The sequence below is a fragment of the Diabrotica virgifera genome, chromosome 8, assembly GCF_917563875.1.
Source record: "Diabrotica virgifera virgifera chromosome 8, PGI_DIABVI_V3a".
NCBI classification, from domain to species: domain Eukaryota; kingdom Metazoa; phylum Arthropoda; class Insecta; order Coleoptera; family Chrysomelidae; genus Diabrotica; species Diabrotica virgifera.
In genome coordinates this window covers 155034943-155055937 of record NC_065450.1, presented here as the reverse complement: position 1 = coordinate 155055937, position 20995 = coordinate 155034943, and the positions used below count along the sequence as shown (strand labels likewise).

General features: G+C 36.0%; 1 protein-coding gene across 4 annotated transcripts in view; it reads left to right on the top strand.

The window, feature by feature from the left end:
- The window catches only part of LOC114329682 (protein dead ringer-like), an 871887-nt gene that overhangs the window by 316596 nt on the left and 534296 nt on the right, over nt 1-20995 (top strand). For 3 of the 4 annotated variants that reach the window (XM_050658217.1, XM_050658216.1, XM_050658214.1), the window contains exon 2: nt 12307-12471. In XM_050658217.1, the coding sequence (XP_050514174.1) occupies nt 12307-12471 (165 nt within the window). The remainder of the gene's footprint in view (nt 1-12306; nt 12472-20995) is intronic. The other variant, XM_050658215.1, reaches the window with a different exon arrangement.

Here is a 20995-nt window from a genome sequence, read left to right as displayed (position 1 = left end):
AAACGAAAGATAATCGAAGTTTATTAATAATTGAACGGAATGGCAATTATGCTCTATGACCTATGTCATTAAGTCATCATCATCATCCAGCCTCAAAAGTCCACTGCTGAACATAGGCCTCCTCCCCTCGTTTCCAACCCCATCTATCCTGCGCCGCCCTCATCCAGTTTTTATTTACCTTTCTTAAGTCGTCAGTCCATCTTGTAGGGGTAGGCCTCCATTCCAATAACCTCTTCGTCCATCGCCCATCTGTCATTCTGGCTACGTGTCCTGCCCATCTCCACTTCAACCTGGCTATCCTCTCGATGACGTCAGTCACCTTGTTCTTCTCCTGATTTCTTCGTTTCTGATTTTGTCTCGCAGAGTTATTCCTAACATTGACCGCTCCATTCTTCTCTGCGTGACTCTTAGTTTGGTAGCCGAGGCTTTAGTTAAGGTAAGTGTTTCTGATCCGTACGTCAAGACTGGGGGGACGCACTGATCGAATACCTTTCTCTTTAGACATGTGGGTAACTCACTTTTAAAAGTTTCTCTCAGTTTTCCAAATGCTGCCCATCCAAGACCGATTCTTCTAGAGTCTGGTTATCCCTGCCAATCGTAATTTCATGTCCCAGGTATTTATATCTATCTACGAGTTCTATTTCCTTCCCACCAATACTGATGTTCTGGTTGGGTACCAAATTTGTCATTATTTTTGTTTTTGAGATGTTTATATTTAAACCTACATTTTCTGTAGCTACAACGAGTTCTTGTACCATCTCTCTTGCCATACCTAGATCCTCAGCTACTATGACTATATCATCGGCGAAACGTAAGTTGTTTAGGTATTCTCCATCTATTTTTATTCCCTTTGTCATCCAATCCAAACTCTTGAAAGCATGTTCTAAGACCGTATTAAAAAGTTTAGGTAACATTGGGTCTCCTTGTCTAACCCCCCGTTCTATTTTTATGCGATTACTGTTAGTATGTAATTTGACAGTGGTTGTTGCCTGTAAGTATATTTTGTGTAATAATTTTGTATACCTATAATCTAGCCTGCATTCTTTAAGCGCCTGTAATATTTTGCTAAGTTCAACTGTGTCAAAGGCTTTATGAAAATCGATAAAAACTAGAACTAGGGGTTTATTGTATTCCACTACTTTCTCTATCAGGGTTTTTATACTTTGTAGATGGTCATTTGTTCCGTAATTTTTTCGGAATCCTGCCTGTTCTCTTGGTTGATAAGTCTCTAACTTTCTTTCCATTCTCTTAACTATTTTATTCGCGTAAATAACTTATATAAATGGCTGAGGAGGCTAATCGGTCTGTAATTCTCGAAATTGGCTTTGTCTCCTGCTTTGTGTAATAGAATCATAGTAGCGTTGTTCCAGTCTGTTGGAATATTGGCGTTGTGAAGGCAGATATTGAAAAGTTGTTTAATTTTTTCAAGTAGTATATTTCCTCCAATTTTTAGTGCTTCTGATACTATTCCATCTTCACCTGGGGTTCGATTATTTTTCATTTTCTTCAGAGCCTCTTTGATTTCTGATTTTGTTATATCGGGCATTAAATCCGATCCTTGATTTAATACCCCAGTTTTTACTGTAATTGGAGGTTGCGCATTGTCATCTTTTTTTCTTGATTTGTATAACTCTGTGTAGAACTCTTCGACTATTGTTAATATTTCATCTCTGTTTGTAGTTTCTTTTCCAGTTCTGTTTCTTAGTTTGTTGATTTCTATTTTTCCTTTTTGTACGCTTACGTTCTTCAAAACTTTCATGTTCTTATTTTGCTCTATTGCTTGTTTTGTTTTTTCTACATTGTAGTTTCTTATGTCTTTTCTTATTGACTTTGTGATAGTCTTATTTATTTGATTTAGCGCTTCTTTGCTGGAACTTGTATCTCCTTTCATCTGTCGTCTTAGTTCTATAAGGGTTTTAGTAGGTTGACTTAGTTTTTCATCTTTTTGGTTTGTTGGACAGTATTTAGTTTGAGCCTGTTGTATTGTGGTGATTATTTGCTTGTTCAGTATATTAATGTCTGTTGTTGTTGTATCTTTCAATGTATCATTAATATATTTTTCGAACTCCTGAATATTAGTTGGTTTTACCCATTTCTTTGGGTGTTTCTTATTTATCATTTTGAGTCTTTCCTTTTCGATCGATATCGTTATTTTAGCTCTTACTAACCTGTGATCACTGCTCGTGCTGAACTGGTTTAACACATTTACGTCTTTAAATAATTCTTTTTTATTTGTTAAGAAATAGGCGATTTCGTTCCTTGTTTTTCCATCTGGACTTTCCCAGGTCCATCTTCTGTGTTTTTTCTTTTTAAAGAAGCTGTTCATTTGATAGAGATTGTTTTCCAAAAGAAAAGTTAACAGTTGTTTGCCTCTATCATTTCTGCCTTCGCTTCCAAAATTTCCCAATATTATTTCAGAGGGGTCTTCCTTGGTACCTATTTTGGCGTTGAAATCACCGCCTATTATTAAGAAGTGGCCAGGATTTTCCTTGATTGCTCAGGATATTTGGTCGTAGAATATTTGGACTTCTTCATCTGAATGGCCTGTAGTAGGTGCGTATACTTGAATGAACTTTAGGATATATCTGGTGCTCATTTTGATGTTTAAGTAGACCACCCTTGTTGATATTTGGTTTATTGACACAATTCTGTTCGCAATTCTTTTGTGAACAAAGAAGCCGAACAAAGAAGCCGACTCCTCCGACTGTCGATTCCTCTTCTCCTTTGTAGTACCACAGATGGCCTGATGGGAGTGAGATAAGATTCTCTCCTTTTTTCTAACTTCGCTGATACCCACAATATCCCAATTCACTTTTGAAAGTTCTTTCTCCATTTCTTCGAACCCTTCTTCGGTAGAGAGCGACCGAGCATTATATGTGGCGATGTTGAGGTTTATATTTTTGACGCACTTTGAATAGGGTTGGTTTACACTGGTCGGGTTTGTGGCATTTAAACACCGTGCTTGCCTTGCATGTTGGTGAGTATTCATATTTATTCCCACGAGTAGCTGGGGATCGTTGTCGATTCCTGTAGAGCCCCGCGTACAGGAACAAGGCTAATTTTTAATGGGATTTCGCCCGGTGTCCCAAGAGCATCGTTAGCGGCCGCGTGACGTGCGACTATTCAGTCTTGAGCACGATAGCTTCCACCTTAACTTACGGATTTTTTGCATCTGGTTTTCTCCATATTTTGTTGGGTAAGATGGGGAGAGAAAAAGGTGTATATGGGAAGAATCTGTAGTAGAAAGAAATATAGTGACAGTCTGCCTTCGGAAACCTAATCGCCATTCGGGGTCGGAAAAAAACAAGAGTTAGCCAAGAGAGGCTGATAGAAAAGATTAAAGACATTTCACTCAAGACAAGTTGAAGAAGAGTAAAATGTGAAGGCCCTTATGATCCGCCAGGTGCGTTTCATAAGCGTATGAGTATTGGTACGCTTTGTGTTCCCGCTCATACTTCGGGGTGTTGACTACAGACTGTATGGCTCGTCCAGCATGCCATAGCATGGAGGATAAGGTTCACGTAATTTTTACAATGTAGACACCCTAAACTCCATGGTCTGACTGATGTCATTAAGTATTTAGACGATATTAAATCCTAAAGCCCGCACTTCACTCTCGCCGAAGTCGATCGAGGTTCATCAAGTACGAGAGTGTAGACGGCCACCTTGTGTAACTTCGCTTTAGTTCGTTCTACTTCCATTCTCTGTCGGTCTGGTCAAAGGGATCTTTGTCGATATCGCACCGCTCCTTTGTCGGTATCGCACTTCGAACGAGTGTGTAGAGAGGGTACTTCGGTCTTGGGTCAACTTTGGCGAAGTAACTTCGCCGAGAGTGTGGAGCCCGTTTTAGAAGTGAAGGTAAGCCAATTTTTCATGTTGATGAAACCTAAGTACATTCATGACACACTTCGCTAAACAGCTGGTTAGGTGATAGTGGTAAAGAATTGTTTACCACTACTGCTTACTCCATGACTGTTCCAACTAGTTTCGGTGACAAAGTGACAAATTATCTCCCTGCCTCACCCCTCTGCCAATTTTTATCTGTATTATCATTATTTTTTTAAATTTATCTTCTCAGTCATTTAGCGTCTACGGCGCTACACTTGTTGAATTAAATTCGATATTCGACAAATATTTTTTTATATTAATTTATTTTATAATTATTAATTTGTAACATTCAAATTATTTTTTTAGTCAAGTTTTACCTTGACACCTAAAAATTTAAATCGAATTTCCAAAGACGTGAGGAAGTGTTCTGATATCAAATAACTAGATTCTTTGGATTAATTATCTCTTCAAGGATTCGATTACTACGTAATACGATCAAGAGAAGTCCTATCGGTTTTGGTTTAATAGAAGAAAAATACACCCTCCGTAATCTTCGATAATGATTAGGGAGTAGGGTGTGTATTACACACTTTCAACATAACTTTCTTTTCAATGTGTGATTAATCAATAATGTAACAATTTGGTAAAGGGAAATCAGAGCTTTAAGATCTGAACGGCATAATTTTTTTAATAGAGTATTACATATTTAGTTTATACACAATTTATTTTAAACGAATATCAGAATAAGTAAAATTAAAATAAATACCGTTGTACGACATATTTCCGTTGTGTTTTGTAGGCTATACTTCAAATCAGCTAGCACATTCACAAATTTTAGTAGCTAGACAGTCTTATAACAGTATAAATTTTAATTTTTAATAAATAACAATATGATCACAATATTTTATGAATTACCTATAAACTATCGTTTAATCACTTTCACGTCATTTGTGTGGAATCTTCTGAATTTCTTACTCTTCGCCACTCATTTTTGTCCATCGTGTCCTCTTACCTATACATTTCTCCCTTAAGCGTCCTGTCAATAATCTTGCCTAAGCCCCCTCTTGTTTAATCTCAAATATTCATCATTCATCAAATCCGATATTAAGCAATAGTTATATCACCAAGTATATCACATTAACGTAATTTGTTATTGTATAATTACAGGTGCGACCTACTAATTTAGTTTAATTATTGCAAATCATAAACAATATTTTTGGCTAGGGCACACTAATTTTGCTGACTAAATGAAAACCTTTGTTCGTTGGTCGCGTGGGCTATGACCCAATTCATCTTGCCGCTAAGAAAGAGTATACCTACATTAGATACATTCAGTCGAGTCAATTCAACCAGTGCAGATGTGGCTTTAAAAATATTCCTGCGATTCACTTCAAACAATCAACATGTACCATCATAAATGATTATTAGTTTAACAGTCAAACCAGTTGCGCAGTAAGACTCCGTCAATCGGTAGAGTTTTAAGACCTCCCGGGTAGAGTATGTAGTTGGAGAAATAAAGTTTCATTTTTAATTTGGTGTTTCACTATCGGTGATCGAAGGTACAGCTTCGCCGATTTTATACACACAGTCCTTCCATCTCCTCCTCGGCTCTCCTTCAATCGACTTCTAACAGCTCTTTCCTTCGTCCGAAATAATTTTCATTTCTACGTCTATCATGACCAAACCATTGCAGTCTTTGTTCTTGAATGTTTTTTGCGACACTTTCCCGGCCCTTTCCCTAATCAAGTCATTTCTGATCCTGTCTCTTCTAATCTTACGCATCATCCACCATAACATTTTCATTTCAGCTATCTCCATCTTCTTTTCCTGAATATTCTTTATGTGCCACAGTTCACCTCCGTACACTAATGGTCTCACTGCACAGTTGTATATATTTCCTTTCAGACCTTCCCCGATTTTTCGATCATGTTGTACCCCGCTCATTCCCTTCCAATTAAAACAACCAGCCTGTATCCTGTGTGCAATTTCTTGATCTAGTGTCCTATTTTTCGTTATGTAGGAGCTAAGGCTTTTAAAATTCCCTACTCGTCCTAATTTTTTTCCAAGCAATCAAGGGTCATATGACAGTGAAAGAGCAAACGTCAGTCATATCACTGCTACCACCCAGACGAGCTTTTTCTTTGGGTTTTTCTTTTCTCAGCTTCAGTACCAAGCCGGCAACGTAAACTCAAGCTCAGGAAACAAACGGTTCCTTTCAGATTTTGGAATTTATTGTGTTTTGGCAATCGCGTGGAGGTTAGCTGTGGCTAGATCCTTACCTAGGTATCATTGTGCAATGAAGGTAGGAAGCCACAGAAAACTACCTTCCCCCTATCCTATGTAGTTTTAGACGATTCTGAGGGAGTGTACTTGAACGCTCAATTTTCAACCTTGGTATATGTATAGTTTGGTATATGTATTGCTGCAGTTTTGAGATGGTATATGTGGTGAGGTGAGAATAGGTGATATGTGTTTTAGTTTGTTTTGGTTTGAGATAATATGTGTGATGAATAATGGGCGTTCTTGGGGTGAATTATTATGCGATATATGTATGTGTATGTGTTGTGTATATTTTGTTATTTTGAGTTTTTTTATTAGTTTTTTTTTGTATTTTTATACTTTTTGTTATTTTTTTGTATGTTTATTTTATTTTATGTGTAGTCTGAGGTAAGTGTGTGTGTTATTTATGGATGTATTTGTGTGAAAGTCTGATTTATGGTGTTATTTTTTGCTGTAGTAAAAACTGTGTGTCCGTAGAATTGGTTTGTTATGGAGTAGGTTTATGTTGTATGCAGTATGCTGTATCGTTTGTTTTTTCTGTGAAAATCTTGAATAGTATCATTGAGGTATAAAGTGTATTATGGATTTTTTTTCTGCTGACAGGGCATGTTTTGTTGTGCTTGTTTATTTGTTTGTAATTGTTCTGAGTTGTGGATGTTTGTGGGTGTGACTTTCCTATGTGGGCATTTGGGTGATAATGCTGGGTGTTTTCCACCACAGTTAGGGCATTTGGGCACATATATCGAGGGGCACGCAAGCGATCTGTGCTGTAGTCCACAGAATGGACAGATTGTGGCCCGTTGTGTGCACTCTGTGCGTAGATGTCCGCTTTTGCAGCATTTCGAGCAGTACTTGATGCAAACTAACCGTCACTGGAAAACTTTCAGTCAATCCGACACAAGTCCTTACTTTGGTGTACTCTCCCTCATACTTATCCTTCACGAGTGTTACGTTCTTCTCAGGAACTCTCCCTCATACTTCTCCATAGCTCTTGTCTAGGAACTGTGTCGTAAGCAATCTCAAGATCTATAAATACCAAATCTAGCTCTTTTTCTGTCGCCTTAATTCTCTGTCAACAGTCTTAAAGCAAACGAGACATCTGGTGTCGTCCTTCCTGGCACAAACCTAAAACTGTTCTGTCTTCTCCTATTGATGTCTCTCTCCTTAACATTTGCTGTACATTTCTCTCCCAAATTTTTATTGTGTGTCACATTACTGTATCCCTCTATAGTCCTTATAGTCCTGAATGTCCCGTTTATCTTTATACAATGACACCATCACACACGCTCTCTCTTTTTCTATCTCTCTTTTTCTATCACTCTCTTCATGCATCGGGCATCCTTTCTTCCCTAGAGCCTTTCAAACCTCCATAGGTATGCAATCATGTCCTATTGCCCTACCATTCTTCATCCTATTTAGCGCCTCGACAACCTCGTCTCTCGCCATCCTCGGTATTACATTCTCATTTGGGATCACACATCCTCTATCCCTCCACTGGTGTTCTTCGTTTAGCTACTTTCTTAAGTACGCATACCATCTTTGCTTTATTTCATATATCGGTTCTTAACACTCTTCCGCCTCCATACTCTTTCTCTGCCGTACATGAGTCATGTGCTTTGATGACTTGTCCTTTGCTTTAGCAATGCTGTATAACCTTTTCATCCCCCCGGGTGCTTTCAACTCTTCATACAACTGTGAATACGATCTTTCCTTAGCAGTAGCTACAGCGCGCTTTGCTTCCCTTTTTGCTACCTTGTATACTTCCTTATGTTGCTCTGTTTTAGACCTGTTATATCTTTTCCTAGCATCTTTCTTCTCTCTACTCTTCTGTTGCACTTCATCGTTCCACCACCAAGTTTACTTGTATCTAGGAGGCACTGCATCAGATATTTTTTCTTAGCACTTCCTCTCCCACGTCCATCAAGTTAGCAGAACAAAGTCAGCAGAACACAGTTATTCTTATACCATAATTAAGTGTAAATTAAATGCAAATTTAATGTTCCAAGAAAAAATTTATTGCTCTCTTTTTTAAAAAGTTATCGCATGTTCTGCTAACTTGATAATCAAGCTAGCAGAACAGTAATTCAAAAATTTGATAAATCATCTATAATTGAATGCCAAAGTATTCTCTGAATTAATGTTCCAAGAAAATATTTATTGCTCTTTTTTTAAGTTATCGCATGTTCTGCTAACTTGATAGTCAAGCTAGCAGAACAGTAGTTCAAAAATTTGATAAATCATTTATAATTGAATGCCAAAGTATTCTCTGAATTAAATGCAAATTTAATGTTCAAGAAAAAATTTATTGCTCTTTTTTTAAAAAGTTATCGCATGTTCTACTACTAAAATCTACTATAGTTTCTACCAGATTCTAAAATCTACTAGATTTAAAATTTTCCCACTAAATCACAAGACATTCTACTAGATCTAGTAGAAAATCTACTAGATCTAGAAGAAAATCTACTAGATCTAGTAGAAAATCTACCAAATTGGCAACCCTGAATATGGTACAAAAACTTCTATTGTGCAGTGAAGGAGAATGGCTCTAGAGTTTCTAATCACATCTGCTTTTGGTAGTAATTATTTTGTAAAATTCCCACGGTTTATTAACTTCTTAATTAAATTTATTGTTGGAACCAGCGCCGCCGCTAAAGTGTTGGCCGCCCGTGTGGAACTTAATATTTGCCGCCCCCTTCCAGTACTTTAGTCGTTTCAACATACGTCCTAGTATTTAAAGAAATGTGCAGGACACCGTAACGCGTATATGAATGATAATTGCTATGATCTCGACGTTACTTTGAGACCTGGATCCCGCGTACCAAGAAAAGTTATTATTATTATGTCAATAATAATATATACAGAAATGCAATCTTGCACTAATACCTACATGTGTAAGTTTTGTTTACAAGACTACTTACAACATTCAGCATGCTTAATTGTTTATTAATATATTTAAATATATAGGCCTGAATCCCGCGTACCAAAAAAAGGTTGATTAATAGCAAGCTGAAAATTTGTTAATAGCTTAACGGTGCCTAGTCGCACAAACTTTGATGTATGGGAACACTGGAACAGGGGAAGTTTTAATTGTGGAACAGATTAAAAATTTGGAACGTCATACTACGAAAACGTTCCATGTATTTTGTCTGACATAACTTCCAATTGATTTGTTACCGTTTCATTAAACTCTCATGCAAAAATCAGACTGGTGCTTATCACCAACTGGCCATTTTAATCAGTGGAACAAGAAGAACATGTCAAATGACAGGAATCCTGTTGGTTAGTAATAGCAGTCTGATTTTTGCATGAGAGTTTAATGAAAGGTAACAAATCAATTGTTCTGTCCGAGAAAATACATGGAACGTTTTCGTAATCTGACGTTCCAAATTTTGAAACTGTTCCACAATTAAAACATCCCCTGTTCCAGTGTTCCCGTACATCAAAGTTTGCCTGACTAGACACCGTTAAGCTATTAACAAATTTTCAGCTTGCTATTAATCAACTTTTTTTTGGTACGCTGGATCCAGGCCTATTTGAAATACAGCAGTGTGCAATAGAAACGGGCACACTACTAGGTATATTATATTACAAACAAAATCGTTTATGAAAAGCGTGTCTAAAATCATCAAATTCTCAACTTAGACTGAACTATAACCCATCTATAACCATACATAAGCATAAAGGAACAATATTATAACAGAGCAACCATCGAGTAATAAAAAAATACTTTTTTATTACTCAATGAGAGCAACTTAACAAGCACTTATCTAAATTTTTGGAAAGTATCCTATTCTGGTATCGTACTCTCTTAACAAATCATAAATGTTCACAATTTGAAAAAATCGCATATGGACCACGTAGATAAAAATATGTTAATCCGAAAGCCGCCAGCCACTTTGAACTAAAAAGCATTCCCGGAACTACTTTATGACTACAGCTACCAAAGGGCAGTTAATATAACAAATAACATTTTCTGGCATTTTTGTTTAGATTGTTTAGAATATTAGAGTTTATAGAAATATATGAATCATTACTATTTAATGCTTTGAATTTATTTTCGTTTTAAAAAAACTATTTTCATCAGTGGCCTGTTTTTGGCCGCCCCTATAATCAGCCGCCCGTGTGCGATGCACACTTTGCACACATGGTAGCGGCGGCCCTGGTTGGAACATTTCATTTGCATTTAATTCAGAGAATACTGTGGTATTCAATTATTTGATATTTTATCAATAATTATTGAAGTACTATTCAATGTTAAAGTTGAACTACTGCTAGCTTGAAATCAAGTTGGCCGGAACATACGATAACTTAAAAAAAAGAGCAATAAATTTTTTCTTGGAACATTAAATTTGCATTTAATTCAGAGAATTCAGAGAATCAGAGAACTTGATTTCAAGCTAGCAGTAGTTCAACTTGAACATTGAACAGTAGTTCAATAATTATTGATAAAATATCAAATAATTGAACACCACAGTGTTCTGTGAATTAAATGCAAATGAAATGTTCCAACAATAAATTTAATTAAGAAGTTAATAAACTGTGGGAATTTTACCAATACTTACTTCCAAAAGCAGATGCGATTAGAAACTCTAGAGCCATTCTTCTTCACTGCACAATAGAAGTTTTTGTACCATTCAGGGTTGCCAATTTAGTAGATTTTAGAATCTGGTAGAAAATATAGTAAATTTTAGTAGTAGAACATGCGATAACTTTTTAAAAAAAGAGCAATAAATTTTTTCTTGGAACATTAAATTTGCATTTAATTCAGAGAATACTTTGGGATTCAATTATAGATGATTTATCAAATTTTTGAACTACTGTTCTGCTAGCTTGATTATCAAGTTAGCAGAACATACGATAACTTAAAAAAAAGAGCAATACATTTTTTCTTGGAACATTAAATTTGCATTTAATTTACACTTAATTATGGTATAAGAATAATTGTGTTCTGCTGACTTTGTTGTGCTAACTTGATGGACGTTCCTCTCGCACTCGTACCACAACTTTGCTTCATTAAATCCATGTTGGCTTCCCACCAGTGATTAACCGTCTCATTTTCCTTAAGCTCTTCCAGCACGCTACTCTTATGCAATCATGGGCAATTGTATTAATATTTCTAAATTTGACAATTAATTGAACGATAACATTAATAGTTTTTAAATTTATTATATTGAACTAACATTTTAAGTCTTCTTCGGCTGCTGCGCGAAATAATTCTTCTACTGTGGAGCCACACCATTGTCTAATATTAAACAACTATGAAAGTTTCTTTCGACCAATCCATCTCTTTCCCTCCACTTTTCCTTGTACAGTAAAACCTCCGTTAACCGAAATAATTGGGGGGAGGCCGTTTCGGATAACAAGAATTTCGGTTAAAAATAACGTTGTTTTTTGTATTCTTCTTGTATCAAATTACATAGTATTTGTGGTCAAAGTTGGTATTAAAAAATACTATGAGGTGATTTCTTAATGTGCTGTATATTTAATGGCTTTCTTTAGTTGTTTCAAAGCAATGTTGACGATGTTGTCGAATTGTTTCTGTTGTGCGATAAAAATTTACTTTTTATTGACGAAATTATTGAAACTGTCAGTCGTTTCGGTTAAACGATGTTTCGGTTAACGGATATTTTACTATATTATAAGGCGAAGCAGATATTTAGGTCCTCGAATTACATGGCCGAAGTATTCTGTTTTTCTCCTCTTTATGATGCTCATGAGCAGAGGTTCTGAATTCATGATTTGAAGAACATCTTCATTGGAAGTGTTCGAAACCCACGATATCCCACGATTAGGATTCGTCGATAGTACCACAACTCGAATGCTTCTAATTTGTTTAGCATTGTGGTTTTTAACGTCCTGGTTTCACAACCATACAATATAGGATAGACCACACATAACATTTCACTAATACGTAATACATTATTTCAGTAATACTATTATTTAAGTAATACGTAAAAAATATTGATGTCGATTATAGTTATAATAGTGTGAAATTGACAGCGATTTTGAAATGACTGTTATACTTACATACATAATCTATAAATATTTCCAGAGCTTGATTGTCCTCTTAAATACAATTTTTAGGACTAAAAATGTAGGACTAAAAATGATATAGCATTTTTATTAAAATATTTATAATAGTAACTAATTTACTGGTAATACTAATTACATGGTAATAACCATTTTTCCTCTTTTCAGTCACACAATGACGAAGACGTGAGCGACGGAGAGGGTGGCCATTCGGGAGGCGAACACGATGATTTAGATAGTTGCGATGAAATGCGACGACACGGAGGACTTCTTGCAGAGCACGGCGATGTCCTCGCAAAGCTTAAAATGCAGGTGCGGGACATCAAGGTAGGGGTAAGCAGTTTATTTATAATTATATAACCTAACTACAATAATTATTTTCAATGATCGTAATTTAATTGAGCCCCCACCGTGCTATTACGGAATAAATATTTAAGTAAACGCCACTGTTACAGTAAAGATATTTTACTTTAATACTAAAAATGCAAAAGGTAAAATGAAAATTCAAAGCTCCGGCTAAGAAACATTAAATTTTATTCTTAAAATTGTCGGTCGGCTGCTCTGAAAAGTTCATTTGATGTACATCCGTACCATTCTCTCAGGTTGCGCAGCCACGATATTCTGCGTCTCCCTGTGCTCCTTTTTCCTTGAATCTTTCCCTGAATAATGAGTTGAAGCAAGTTGTATCTCTCTCTCCACGTGTAATATTTTCGAGATATTTCAATTTTCTGGTTTTGATTGTATTTAAGACTTCCATTTCTTTATTCATCTTTCTCAGAACCCCTTTCTTTGTGACTTGTTTTGTCCATGATATTTTCAGAATTGTTATATATACCTACAATTCGAATGATTCCCGTTTCGAGAATGATTCGAATCGAGAAAACGTAAAACATAGCCAACCTTATTCTTAGCTCTAACTTTAGATCTCTTGTGCAGAGCACTTGTCTCATTTTGTTAAAATTCGCTCTAGCCTTTTCTATTCTAATTTTAATCTCCTGGAAGAAATCATTTGTGGAGTTGATCATTGTTCCAAGATATGCATATTGGTCTACTCGTTCAACATTGGTTCCGTTTATGAGGATATTCTCGTTATGTCTTTGAGTTTTAGATGTTCTCATAAATTTTGTCTTTTGATGTTCATTTTAGACCGTATTCTTGGCTATATATCGCTATTCTGTTCACCAGTGTCTGAAGATCTTTAATATTTTCGGCTAAGACGACAGTGTCATCCGCATGTCTAATGTTGTTAATGGGAACTCCGTTCACCTTTATTCTAGCTGGTTTACCCTCAAGAGGATCTCTTCCTAGTAGGCATTAAAGAGAACTTGACGACAACACGCATAATAAATTTTATTGAGAACCCGTAATCTCTAAGGGTACTGTACTCTTAAGAAAATCGCTTTTTCCTTCAGAGATTCAAAATGAATCCATTCACCAATAAATATTCTGTGTGGGCGCCAGGTATTTAATTATTAAAATTATGGTACCCTGAGAATGCCATCAGGTACTTAATCCAAACTAAATATCAAAACCAACAAAAAAATAGGCATTTGATCACCATTGAACAAAATACGTTCAGGGCGATAAAAATAAAACATCTACCTTCATAAAAAAAATGAACAAGATTTGTTGAAAATCCAATTTTTATACAGGGTGTCCAGAAACTCTACCGACAAACGAATTCAGGAGATTCCTCATATAATTTTAAGACAATTTAATCCAATTCACTTAGTCCGAAAACGTTTCCTAAGGGAGCTAGAGCTCTTTGAAGATGGCGTCTGGTAATTAGTTTTTCTTAAATACCTCCGGAACGCTGTATACAGGGTGTCCAGAAACTCTACCGACAAACGAAGACAGGACGTTCCTCAGATAATTTTAAGAAAATTTAACCTAATTCACCTAGTCCGAAAATGCTTCCTAAGGGAGCTAGAGCTCTTTAAAGATGGCGCCTTGTAATTAGTTTTTCTTAAATGCCTCCAGAACGGTTCTAGTTAGAAAAACGAAAATTGGAACACATATTTGTCTTCCAGAGGTCAATCGATTCCATTCATTGCGAATTTCTAGTACCGGTCATAGGCGTCCGTCTTGGGTAGGGCTATGATTATTTTTTCGCACAACTTTTTTGTCTTTAACTTTTAAGCATTTTTTCGACTTTATATTGTTAAATTATGAGGTATTCTAGTACTAGAAGGTACTCTTGCTTTAAGTCGGTAGGACACACCGTTTTCTAGAAAAATCGGTTTGAAAATTTTTCGTTTTTTGAATTTGAGAAACATTGAAAAAAATTTAAAAAAAAAACGGTGTATTTCACCAACTTAAAGCAAGAGTAACTTTTAGTTAAAAATGCTTAAAAATTAAAGACAAAAAATTATGAGATAAAATATCCGTTGACCTACCCAAAATGGTACTAAAAATTCGCAATTAAAGAAATCGATTTATCTTTGGATACACGTACTAGTTTTCGTTTTTTTAAATAGTTTTTTTTTAATTTTCTTTTCAAATTCACAAAACGAAAAATTTTCAAATTGATTTTTCTAGAAAACGGTATATCCTATCGACTTAAAGCAAGAGTACCTAACTTTTGTACTATAATACCTTACAGATTATTAATTCAGAGTCAAAATGCTTAAAAATTATATGAAAAAAGTTATGCTATAAAATAACGGTTGCCCTACCCAAAACGGACGCCTATGAACGGTACTAGAAATTCGCAATAGATGGCATCGATTTATCTCTGAAAAATAAATATGCGTACCAATTTTCGTTTTTTTTAAATAGAAGCGTTCTGGAAGTATTTTCTTCTTCTTCAGGTGCCATCTCCGCTACGGAGGTTGGCAATCATCATAGCTATTTTAATTTTTGAGGCAGTAGCTCTAAATAGTTGTTTTGAGCTGCATCCAAACCACTCTCTCAGGTTCCTCAACCATGAAATTCGTCTTCTTCCGATGCTTCTTCTGCCATCTATCTTTCCCTGCATTATGAGTCGTAGGATGCCATACTTCTCGCCCCGCATCACATGTCCGAGATACTGTAGCTTCTTTTCTTTAATTGTAAGTTCAACTTCCTTTTCTTTACCTATTCTTCTCAGTACTTCATTGTTTGTAACTCTATCTACCCAGGAAACCCTCATAATTTTTCTATAGGTCCACATTTCAAAGGCGTTAAGTCGTTTCATTGTCTCTACATTTAACGTCCATGATTCCACTCCATAGTATAGAACACTGTAGACGTAACATTTTGTTAGGCGTACTTTAAGAGCTAATGTTAAATCTTTGCTACATAGGACCTTTTTCATTTTTATAAAATTAGAACGTGCTTTTTCGATTCTGACCTTTATTTCTGCAGTGTAGTCATTATTTTCTGTTATAAGTGTTCCTAGGTAAGTGTACTTTTTTACTCTTTCGATCTGCTGGCCCTCTACTATCAATATTTCGTTAGTATTATGGTTGTTTTTACTAATTTTCATAAACTTCGTCTTTTTGATATTGAGAGAGAGTCCGTACTCCCTACTACACCTTACTATTTTACTCATGAGTCTTTGCAGGTCTTGTAAACTATCGGCTATTATTGCTGTATCATCTGCATATCTGATGTTGTTAACTAAAACTCCATTTACTCTTATGCCGACTGTTTCATCTTCCAGAGTTTCTCGCATTACCTCTTCAGAATAAGCGTTAAATAATAGAGGTGATAGTATGCAGCCTTGCCTGACTCCTCTCTTTATTTCCATTTCTTCAGATGTTTCTTTTTCAATTCTTACTATTGCTCGCTGATTGTAATAGAGGTGTGTTATTAGTCTTAAATCTCTTTCATCTAGGTTTTTATTTTTTAGGATTTCCATGAGTCGATCATGTTTTACTTTATCAAACGCCTTATTGTAGTCTATAAAACAGACGTAAAGAGGATGGTTAACATCCAAACATCTCTGTGTCAACACGTTGAAGGAGAATAATGCCTCTCTGGTACCCATACCATTGCGGAACCCATATTGAGTGTCACTAATATCCAGCTCCAATTTAGAGTGTATTCTGGCGTGGATAATTTTCAATAGAATTTTCAAGGTATGTGACATTAAGCTTATGGTTCGGTAGTCACTGCATTCTTTTGCATTCACCTTCTTTGGCAAACACACAAAGGCTGATGTCAACATTTCTCTAGGGATGATTCCTGTAGTATAGATAGCGTTGAACAGTTCTACTATTATGTCCAGGTTTTTCTCGTTGACCAACTTTATCAGCTCGCTAGGCAATTCATCTGGACCAGCAGATTTATTGGTTTTCATAGAGTTTATTGCCTGACTAACCTCTGATTTGGTTATGTCTGGGCCTACATCTCCCGTTTGGCTATCTACGGATGTACTAGCTTCTTTCTGGTCATGAAATAGTTCCTCGATATACTCTTTCCATCGTCGTAGTTTTCGTTTTGTCTCCATTATAATATTTCCATTTTTGTCGAGCAATATATTTGAGGTTCTTCTATTTCCTATTCCGGCTAGTTCTTTGACTTTTTTATGTAGGTTGAAGTTGTCATATGTGTTTTGCAGTTCTTCTATTTCTTTACATTTTTCAGAGAAGTAGGTTTCTTTAGCCTCCCTAATTTTTCTTCTTATTTGGTTTTGAAGCTGTTTATAGCGGGTCTTATTAATGGTTTTGTTTTTTCTTCTTTCATTCATCAACTCTAGAATTTCCTCCGTCATCCATTCTTCTTCCTTACATTTGGTTGTAGTAAGTACTTTCTTACTTGGTTCTAATATAGAGGTTTTGAAGAATTGCCACTGCTGTTCTACGTTGCAATTATTTCCTGGGTTTCTGTCTAGATTTGTGTTGATTTCGTGTTTCAGATTTTCTTTTGTTTCTTCTGACTTTAGTTTCTGTATGTTAAGTTTATTGTTGTTGCGGCTTTTTTGCGTCTTTTTTAGTTGAAGTTGAAACCTAGCAATAAGAAGACTGTGATCAGAGGATACGTCTGCACCTGGATATGCCTTTACTGCCTGAATTGAGTTTCGATATCTGTGCTTTATTAGGATGTAGTCAATTTGATTTCTGACAATTTTGTGCTCTTTGTCAGCTGGTGATTTCCATGTATACAGGCGTCGCTTAGGTAATTTAAAGAATGTATTTGCGGCTATAACATTATGCTCCTGGCAAAACTCTATTAGGCGATCTCCTCTGTCGTTTCGTTCGCCAAGCCCATATGATCCTACATTAGGGTAGCATTTTCCTTCCCCAATTTTTGCGTTGAAATCACCCATGATCACTGCTATGTCTCTAGATGCTGTGAGATGTAATGTTTTCTGGAGTTCGCTATAAAAGTTTTCTATTTCTTCTTCATTTTTGTCAGCAGTTGGCGCATAAATCTGGATTAGGTTCATTTTTCCATGGGTTGTCAATAACTGCAACATTATTATTCTTTCGGACATCGGAACGAAGCCTGTTACTGATCTCGTTACTTTTTCGCTGAGGATCATAGCAACTCCATATCTGTGTTGGGTGTCGCTGCTTCCAGAGTAATAGATTCGTCCATTGTCTGTATTGAGTTCGCCAGAGCTGACCCATCTTGTATCGCTTATTCCTAAGTATTTAAGAAAAACTAATTACAAGGCGCCATCTTTAAAGAGCTTTAGCTCCCTTAGGAAGCATTTTCGGACTAGGTGAATTGGGTTAAATTGTCTTAAAATTATCTGAGGACTATCCTGTCGTCGTTTGTCGGTAGATTTTCTGGACACCCTGTATAAAGGGTAAAATTCACGCACACAAACATATTAAAATTTTTTTGTATCGAATTACATTTTGCGTTTCAGAAATAGTGATTAGTGAGGGAAGATGTGTTGAAAAAGTGTTCTTCTGGAGGAACCATCTGGTTCACAAGAAAAATAAGTTTGGACCCAATTATAATGAGGTTTCAGCAAGATGGAGCTCTAGCTCATTTTGGTGTAAATGTAAATATTTAGATCAGAGATTTTTCGGATGATAGATTGGTAGATTAGGTAGTATTGAATGGTCTACTCGTTTACCCGATTTGAATCCTAAGGATTATTTTTATTGGGATCCTTGAAAAGTTGAATTTATAAAACTATCCCAGCAAAAATGTTGCAGAGATAAGGCAAAGCATTATCGTTGAATCCATATTATTGGAGAAATGTAATAGACGCATTCTACCACCGTTTAGGATTTTACAATCAAATTAATAACGGAGAACATTTTGAAAACTTGATTAATATGTTCAAATTTAGTTGTACATTGGCTTTTGTTTTATCTTTTTAATATGTTCCTGGCTACATAAAATCGAAAGCATTGTATACCTCGTCCAATTTACTTACCGTTGCACGTCATCCGCGCCATAGCCTGTGACACGATACCAACACGAAATATCTAGGCGGTAGGTGTGTTCCCCTTTATAATCATTTTGATTCTAAAAAAGAACACACCCACCGCCTAAATATTTCGTGTTGGTATCGTGTCACAGGCTATGGCGCGGATGACGTGCAACGGTAAGTAAATTGGACGAGGTATATACGGTTGGTAAAATGGTAAATCTGGCAACGTTAGAAATATCAAATTACCAATCTTCATATTGCAAAATAGATGTGTCCCTGTTTTTGTATAATGCGGAGCATTTTTGTAAATACTTAATTTTAAAGCTATTTTAAAGATTGATATGGATGGGTTTAATTCTAACCCCCATGTAAGCATGATATATTGTTCGCCCACACTCATAATGTAAATCATAATGTAAAAAGTCTCTGGTGAATTTGCTTATGTTAATGTCCTTAGTATCTGCTGTTTATTCAAAAAGGCTTGACTTTTACTTGCTTTATTGTTACATGTCTGTTTACTATTTGTCATAATCATTAACGTATTGATAGTGTATGGTCATTATCAATAGTGAGAGTATTAGAAAAATTAACCCGTCGTTCGGTAAATATTAATCGTTAACGATATTTCATTGCATAAAATTCAATGCTGGGTTCATGGTCCAATATAATGGTATAATAAATATTATACAGAGTGGGCCACTGACAACGACCACCCTATTTCACTTTCACAATATTTATCAGATTTTGTATAAATGCTAAAATATTTTTTATTCCAAATGTGATATAACGTTTTAATGATACCGACATATATCAGTTGTTAACCTCTCCATTTCAGTTCCTTCTGTATTCTGTGTCTCATTAGACCTGGATCCCGCGTACCAAAAAAAGTTGATTAATAGCAAGCTGAAAATTTGGACGGGGTCGAGTTCGCTCCCAATGGTAAGAATTTTACCTGAACTAAAAAAGGTAGAGTCCGAATTGGCTCCCATAGACAAAATATATTTTACCTAAACATGTCGAAAATGTCACCCAGCATTGTCACTTCTTTCAAATTTTCTCTTTTTGTTAGAAACAGGTACCTTCCTAGAAATATCTATGGGAAAGGAGGAAGACCTAACCCTTCGGTCCTAACTTAACTTTCGGGTATTAGAGTGTAGAGCGCAAACCGACCGATTTCAGGTAAGAGCGCAAAACGGTCGAGCGCATACCGGCCGACACCGATAATTTGTGTTAAAATTGCCCCATATGCCAATGTTGAACTAAAACAAACTCTAAAAGTATTTGTCTAAAAGTATAATTTTCCTATAAAAAGTCTATATCACTATGTAAATTTCCTAAGCAGTTTAAATATTACACGATTTGGCAACAATGTCTAATGTTTCCGCGATTATATGAGAGCCTACCCGCATTCATGCGGGAGCCAATTCGTACCCTTCTAAAATATACCTGAACGAAGCGGAGCGAACTCGACTTCACTCGAAAATTTGTTAGTAGCTTAACGGTGTCTAGTCGGACAAACTTTGATGCATGGGAACACTGGAACAGGGGAAGTTTTAATTGTGGAACAGGTTAAAGATTTGGAACGTCAGACTACAAAAACGTTCCATATATTTTGTCGGAAAGAACTTCTAATTGATTTGTTACCATTTCATTAAACTCTCATGCAAAAACCAGACTGGCGTTTATCACCAACTGGTCATTTTAACGAGTGGAACACGAAGAACATGTTAAATGACCGGAATCATGTTGGTTAGTAAGAGAAATCTGATTTTTGCATGAGAGTTTAATGAAAGGGTAACAAATTAATTGGATGTTCTGTCCGATAAAATACATGGGACGTTTTCGTAGTCTGACGTTCCAAATTTTTAAACTGTTCCACAATTAAAACTTCCCCTGTTCCAGTGTTCCCATACATCAAAGTTTGTCCGACTGGACACCGTTAAACTTTTAACAAATTTTGCAGCTTGCTATTAATCAACTTTTTTTGGTACGCGGAATCCAGGTCTATATGTATAAGCTGAGCATAAACCGGCTAAATTTGGTTTGCATTTCTACCGTACCAAACCTTGTTTATTCGATTCTATAGATTTTTTAACAACATGAGAAACATATTCACCTATTGCGACATATATCTCTCCCACTAAAAATACGGCTGCTAAAATGCTACGTATTTTCAGTCTTGCTGTATGGCGCAGAGGCCTGGACAATAACGGAAACGTTAATGAGGAAGCTGGAGGCATTCAAAATGTGAGTATACCGACGTATCCTCAAAATATCCTGTACGACGACTAACACCACCGACGTAGAGATATTGCGCCTAATGGGACAACAAAAAGAAATCTCTTTCACAAAATTAAGAAACGGAAACTTGAATACCTCGGTCATATTAACTATGAGACATGATAAATATCATATACTCCAACTGATAATACACGGTAAAATAGACAGCAAACGCGGACCTGGAAGAAGAAGACACTCATAGCTTCAAAAACTTACGCCAATGGTTTGGACTAACATCGATCGAGTTATTCAAAAACTCCG